Source organism: Myodes glareolus, chromosome 17 (assembly GCF_982192425.1).
Source record: "Myodes glareolus chromosome 17, mMyoGla1.1, whole genome shotgun sequence".
NCBI lineage: Eukaryota > Metazoa > Chordata > Mammalia > Rodentia > Cricetidae > Myodes > Myodes glareolus.
The window spans coordinates 48,839,143-48,846,263 of NC_142042.1; the positions used below are offsets into that span (position 1 = coordinate 48,839,143).

Here is a 7,121-nt window from a genome sequence, read left to right on the forward strand (position 1 = left end):
TGGGGTTAGGGCATGGAGGGCGGGACCGTTTACAAGGCCCCTCCCACCTTTCCCTTAGTCCTTTAAAGTTCCCTGCTCAACGTTTCTGTAGCCAGTCTGAGAAGACCAGGGCCACAGCACCATGCCTATGACACTGGGTTACTGGAATGTCCGCGGAGTGAGAGCGGGATCCTCCTGAGGGGTGGGACTAGGACTTGGGCGGGAAGTTCAGAGACACCAGGGCTGTTTTCTTAGCAGAGGGATACTCCACTTGGCTCTCTGGAGCTCACAGACTGGCGAAGCTGCACATGCGAGGCTGTGCAGGTGTGAGTGTGTGTGTGTGTGTGTGTGTGTGTGTGTGTGTATACACACCGCGGGGTGCCTGTGTTTGCGGAGTGTGGGAGGACTCATTTGAGAAGATGGAGTCACACAGCAAGGTCCCCATTATTTCTCACCTCTGTCTCTGGTCTCTTCCAGCTGACACACCCCATCCGCCTGCTCCTGGAATACACAGACTCAAGCTATGAGGAGAAGAGATACGTCATGGGGGACGGTAATGACATCTTCCTGGACAGTCACCTGCTTTCTTCCCTCTTGCCCAGTGATGCTCAGCAGTCCATGCCTAGCCCCTTATTCCACAGGCCTGCAGCCCTCCTACATATAGTTGCAGCTACAGCCTGCTTTTTCCAGAAGCCTCTTGAGGGTGCAACTTGGTTTTTTAAACATTGGGAATGGCCTGGTGTGTTGAAACTCGCCTTTAGTTTCAGCACTAGGGAGGCAGAAGCAGGTGGATCTCTGTGTGGTCGAGGTCGGTCAGGCCTACAGAGTGAGTTCCAGGACAGGCAGAGTTACATAGTTGATAGACCTTGTCTCAAACAACAACAAGAAGGAGAACAAAGACACTGGGAATGAAGTTCCTGATCCACTGGGTTCACTGCTGGGGTTCTTTTGGGTCCAGGCTCCCTTATTACCAATTGTTTATACCTCTGTCCTCCGACTTGGATGGTGACTTAGTGTTGAGAGGTTACAGACCCCTCAGAGTCTCTTACTCCTGACTCCTTGGTGGGTAGTCCCAGAGGAAGAGTTAGATCCTGGGCTGACTTCTTGTTACATCCTCTTGTTTACAGCTCCCAACTTTGACAGAAGCCAGTGGCTGAGTGAGAAATTCAATCTGGGACTGGACATTCCCAATGTAGGTGCAGGGAAGGGGAGGTTTGGGGAAGCCGCGGTGTCCCTGCCTCAGCTCCTTGGCTGCCTGAGGACATTTGGGTTCCGTGTGTCAGCTCTCCTGTTCCCATTCCAGGGTTCCACAGAGTTTCTGTGATGTTCTGTGTCCTGGCTCTTCCATTCAGCGTGCATTGTGCTCTCACGGAGGGTTTCCCATGGCAGACACACTGAGTGCCAGGCTCCATGTCTGTCCTCACCCAGGGAGGGGTTTAGGGTTCCCATATCCCATCTGACCATCCCTGGTTACTCCTTCAGCTGCCCTACTTAATTGACGGGTCCCACAAGATCACCCAGAGCAACGCCATCCTGCGCTACCTTGGCCGCAAGCACAACCTGTGTGAGTGGGGCTGGCTGCAGGGTGGGGCATGGGGGACAATCTCCTTGTCTTGGCTGGTGCGAGATGCTGAGGGTGAGTCTGTGCTGTGTGTGCTGCAGGTGGGGAGACAGAGCAGGAGAGGATTCGTGTGGACACTTTGGAGAACCAGGTCATGGACACCCGCATCCATCTCATGATAGTCTGCTGCAACCCTGACTTTGTGAGTTGCCCGTGGTGGAGCAGACAGGGTTGGCAGCAGGACTTAAAGGCTTGCATTCAGATCTGCAGCCTCCTCCTTCAGTGAACGAACTGTTACTGATTCTCCAAGCTCTCCTCTCTTACCAGCAGAATGACCCTCATAACCCAGCGAGATAGCACACCGACACTGTGAAACTATCACTACTAGAGTAACCTGTAAGATATGGTTGAGAGTCTATAGCGTGAACTTTCTGACCCTCGACATTTCCTGTGTCGTTAAAATCCCTGATATTTCTGTCGTTTGAGCACTTCCACGTGCCATCTAACCTAGTGTTCCCAGTAACAAGTCCTCTTAAAACACAGACTCAGAGGATAAAAATAAGGGCCTGGGAGGTGGCTCGGAGGGTCAAAGTCTTCGATGTGTAAGCCTGAGGACTTGATAATGGATCTCCAGTACCCACATTAAAATCAAATAGACCCTGACCGGGCAGTGGTGGCGCACGCCTTTAATCCCAGCACTCAGGAGGCAGAGGCCGGCAGATCTTTGTGAGTTCAAGGCCAGCCTGGTCTACAAGAGCTAGTTCCAGGACAGGCTCCAAAGCCGCAGAAGGAACCCTGTCTCGAAAAACCAAACCAAACCAAACCAAAACAAACCAAAACAAAACAAAAAACCCACAAATAGACCTGAGCACGACAGCACGGTCTTATAATTATAGCACCTTGAGAAAGGAAAGAGGAGGATTTCTGGGTTTGCTGGCCAATGAACACAGCCCGTCTGTGAGTTCCAGGTTCAGTGAATAACAGTCCTGTAGGCAGAGACCATTTGTTTGTCTTCTTCCCTACACTGTCCCCAAAGCATAATGTGGAGAGTGATTGAGACAGACACTGGAGAAGAACCTTTAGCTTCCACAGATGCACAAACACACACACACACACACACACACACACACACACACACACACACCCCTCCTACAAACACATTGTGAAGACAGGGTGCACAAACTTGGAAGTGTGACATGTGCAATGGTTTCCCACTAGTCTTTCCAAGAGTCCTGTCTTTGGCATCAGTCATGGTCAGGACATCCTCCTAGGAGGCAGCTCAGGGCCAGTCCGAGGACCTTTGCTGTTCTTCTTGCCAATATTAGTGACTGCTCAAATCTGGTGCATGCTCTGCCAATGTATGATCTGCTCTCGTGCGCCCCCACAAATCCGAGTATAACCGTCTTCTCCTGGGATCTATAAATCCTTTGTTCCCGTGACTCCACTGGATCTCTCGGGCCAGAGCATCCACGATACTTAGGAAGTCCCGGATGTGACTCCCAGCACCTGGGTACCAGTGGGGACAGATTGAGGGACAGCGTAGCATTCCTGCCTATTATCCCATCACCTCTAACAAATGACCTCTGCTACTAATAAAATGGGAATGATACTCGTAAGCCTAGGTCTTCAAAGCCAGCAGCTTCTCTGCTGGGAGCCTGTGGCTAAGGGTGGTCACAGATATTCTCTGCCTCAGGAGAAGCAGAAGCCAGAGTTCTTGAAGGCCATCCCCGACAAGATGAAAATCTACTCTGAGTTCCTGGGCAAGCGGCCATGGTTTGCAGGGGACAAGGTAAAGAGAGGGAGGTGGAAAGAGGAACTGCTGTTCTTCCCAGATTGTCAGATGCCAGCCACTCACCCTCAGCTTCCTGCAGATCACCTATGTGGATTTCCTCGCCTATGATATTCTTGACCAGTACCGTTTATTTGAGCCCACATGCCTGGATGCCTTCCCCAACCTGAAGGACTTCTTGGCCCGCTTTGAGGTGATGCCCTTTCCTGCTTCCTTCGAGTGGCCTCCTTCCTCTCTTTCTCAATACTTTTTTTAACCCAAGACTAAAGGAAAGCAAGTAGGAGGGTTTTTTTGGGAGGGGGCTTTCTTTACAGACCTAGATGGGGCAAAATTTACCATTTCAAAATCCCCAAAGGTGTTGGTGGGGAGGACATACAAATGTCACAACCCCGGGACAGAATCAGTAGAGAATTGTAGAAACCCAGACTGTGAGATGAGTGTGATACTCCCCATAGCTGCTGATCCCGGTCTGGAGTGAGTGTACCAGACTTCAGTCTTGAGTCGTCTACAATGGGGAGTCTGAGGTCTTGATCCAAGGATTTTTCTCCCTGCAATCTGTTGACCTTGTTCATTTCCCACCAAGGAAGGATACACTTTCCCATTTAATTCTCATCAGCTTTGTGCTGGCCCAGGTTGGGTGCCCTAGGGAAATGTCCAACTGCTGGCACAGCTCTAGGGTGGGTGTGTGGAGAAACACAGCGCCCCTTAGCCCAGCCTGTGCCTAGTTGGCTGTGGATCTCTTTACACCCTCTGCAATTGCTCCAGCTTGGTCGGGATGACTTATATAGCACAACATACAGTCACATGAAGTAGTTCCTGTGTTGCGGGTACAGATGAGGGCAGCCAGGGTGCAGGGAGATTGTCCTTAGGAACCAGCTGAAGAATTGTCAGTTCTGCTCTCAGGAAATCATTTAGAATGACACGCAGCCTTTCTTTGCTGGTTGTTCTCTTGATGTCCCCTTTCATTCAGGATTTGTCAAGTCCCTGGGTTCCACCTGTCTTCCTGGTTCTTTTCTTCCTGTTGCATCCCTCCTGTGTGTGTAAATAGTGCAAGCTAGAAAGTGCTTTCCAGTGGAATGTCTGTTGGGGGAAGGGGGAGGTCGTGCGGGAGACTGGCAGCCACAGAGTCAGGCTAACTCTAGCCCTGTCTTGGGGAGCCCTGTCTTAGTGAGAAGGGCAAGTTGGTTAACCTCGCTGGACCTCTGATTGCTTGTCACGGTGTTTCCTGAGCCTGTATTGTAACCTTTAGTGGGTATAAAGCACCTTCATAGGGTCTAGTCTTTCTTGTACTATAGGAATTGAAGAGTTCTCTTGCCAGGTCTAGGAGTTAAACTGACTGTGCTGTGTGTGCTCCAGGGCTTGAGCTTTTGAGAAATGCTCTTCCTGCTGGGGCTGCTCAGCCCAGTGAGGCTGCAGATCCGAGCTCCTGCTGTGCTTTCTTCCCATTCTGCAGGGCCTGAAGAACATCTCTGCCTACATGAAGAGTAGCCGCTTCCTCCCAAGACCTGTGTTTACTAAGATGGCCCAGTGGGGTACCGATTAGATCCCTGCCAGCCCCTGCCATGCTGGCACACACAAGGAGGATCTGTCCATACTGGGATCCTCCAGGTCCTGGGACAGCTGGCCTTCTGCACCGTGCCTCGCTGTTCCCGTTTCTTTCTCCTCTCCACAAGGCTTTGTCAGCCCCTGCTTCCTAATCAGGCCTGTCCTAGTCAAGTCCCTGTGATGTCATTCTCTCTGCTTCCTTTCACCAAGGCCCCTTCTTCATTTGTGCCCCAATAAACCACACAGTTCTCGTCTGTGGTTTGATGTCTCCGCTTAACACAGTTCCCTAGAATTACCTTACAGATCACTACTGTTTCAGGTTCCCCAGTGGTGGGGCTCCTCCAGGTCTGTCTCATCTCCAATAAAGTCTGAAACACACTTGCTCTGTGTTGTGTCTTTTTCTTTTCTTTTTTCTTTTTTCTTTCTTTTTGGACTTGCCAAGTGTCACAGCTGCTTCCAAGAGTCTGAGCTCTGAGCCTGTAGTGCCCGCCTCTGAGGAGTCTAATGAGACTGGAGGAAATTTGAACCATCTTGCTTCTAATCCAAGACCCTCACAGCGGGGCCAAAGCGCTCTAGAGGATAGAGTATGTTTGTCTGGACTCTCATTCGCTGCAACGTATACTGGGACTCTGAACTGTGAAAATGAGTGAATGGGGCTTAATGAATGATGATGTGGCAAGTGGGAGTGGCCAGGAGGGACTTTGGATGGTCTCCCTACCTCCACATCCGTGGCTGTGTCAATATTAGGTTTCTAGGATATTGCTTTTACTGGGTCTTTGATATCCTCTCTCCATGAGGCAGAGATCCCTTAATTGGTCTACTGGTACCCATTTCTCCTTTGTCTTTAAAAATCCAGAAGCAAGTGTAGCAAGAATTTTGTGAATTTGCGTTGACAATGTTAGAATGTCACCCATGTGACTGGCTTCCCTAATTTCACAGACTGAAGCCAGCCTCTGCCTGTCCCCTGCACCCTCACTACACTCTGCACCCTCCAGAGGGCAAACCTTCATGGATGTGTTGGCTTCATATCCTGTGGACCTAGTAAAGGGTGACCTTAATCCCAAAATGCACTTTCTTTGGAGCAATGGCCTTGTCCTTTGTCTTGCAAACCCATTTTAATCTCCACTTCTGTCATTTGTTTTTTATTGTTTCTGATAAGTTTCTGTAAACAAGGTGATGTCACCCTCTGGTCCACTAAAAGCAAGCCTCTTGATATTGAAAGAGTCTCTCATCTTCAAGGGAGAAAGCAGACAGGTGAGACCCTGCTGTTGGTAGGGCATTGTCCTTATGAAGGTTACCCCAGGACCCTTACTTACCCCAGGGTAACTTGAAAGGTCATTTGAGCTACCCTGTCATATCTCATGTATCAGGAGCCTGGTCAAGGTCCAGAATCCAGGGATCTGCACAGATGAGGGTCTAGCTTTGAACTTCTAGTGTCCTGTGCAGAGTGTTCCAGGCTCCTGTGTGGACAGCATCCTGTTGTCCCTTGACAGCAAGCTTCTTGGAACACATGCTCTCCCACTCCATCACCCCCACCCCCCGCCTGTGAGCTCTTTGCTCCTTTGCACTGGGCTGGTTCTGTTAACTGGTTACTGTCCATGGCTGTGACTCCCCTCAGATTTCTGACTCTCTGTGTTTGGTTCTTGAATTTGGATTCATAAACACAGTCAAAACACTGGTTAATGTTGATGACCAGGAGGGCTGGGTTCCCAAATCTCCTAAAGGAAGACAGAGAGACATTTACTCTTCTTTTGTCCCTGCCCTGGGGTGGTTTCCAGGTCACTAACCGTTCCTGTCACTGGAATCTGTGTGCACAATTGGGAGCTGTGCAACCAACCGGCAGAGCCCTTTCTTCAAGGATACGTGCTAGATTAAGGTTTCAAGTTGGGGGCGCGTCTTTTTCTCCTTAAGCTGAGAGTCGAACCTCCCAGAATGATAGATTCCCACAGTCTGAGTTAGAAAATCTAGCTCTGCCAAGCAAAGGAAAACATCCTTGTTTTTTAGCTATCTGGCCAGTTTCCAGGGAAAGTGCCAGTTTTCCGAGCATCCAGCAGGTGGCGATGGCGGCAGTTGCTAAGAGGGTTTGGAGAGGAACAGATTTTGCTTTCAGGGTGCACAGGACAGAATCTTGGGGCAGAGGCTGCTGAGGCTCTCAATCCCTCCTCTCTCGGAGAGGGTGTGGCCCTCTTGCCTTCTGGGTCTAGATCTGTAGCTCTGATTACACAAGGGAAGAAGGGGAGTGCCTAA

General features: G+C 50.3%; 1 protein-coding gene across 1 annotated transcript; it reads left to right on the forward strand.

The window, feature by feature from the left end:
* On the forward strand, positions 1-5,252 carry LOC125406454 (glutathione S-transferase Mu 3). The gene is made up of 8 exons (XM_048443473.3): positions 1-157; positions 457-532; positions 1,107-1,171; positions 1,462-1,543; positions 1,642-1,742; positions 3,234-3,329; positions 3,412-3,522; positions 4,783-5,252. The coding sequence occupies exons 1-8, from the start codon at positions 122-124 to the stop codon at positions 4,870-4,872; spliced, it is 657 nt and encodes a 218-aa protein (XP_048299430.1). The 5' UTR covers positions 1-121; the 3' UTR covers positions 4,873-5,252.
* Positions 5,253-7,121: the final 1,869 nt, after the last annotated feature.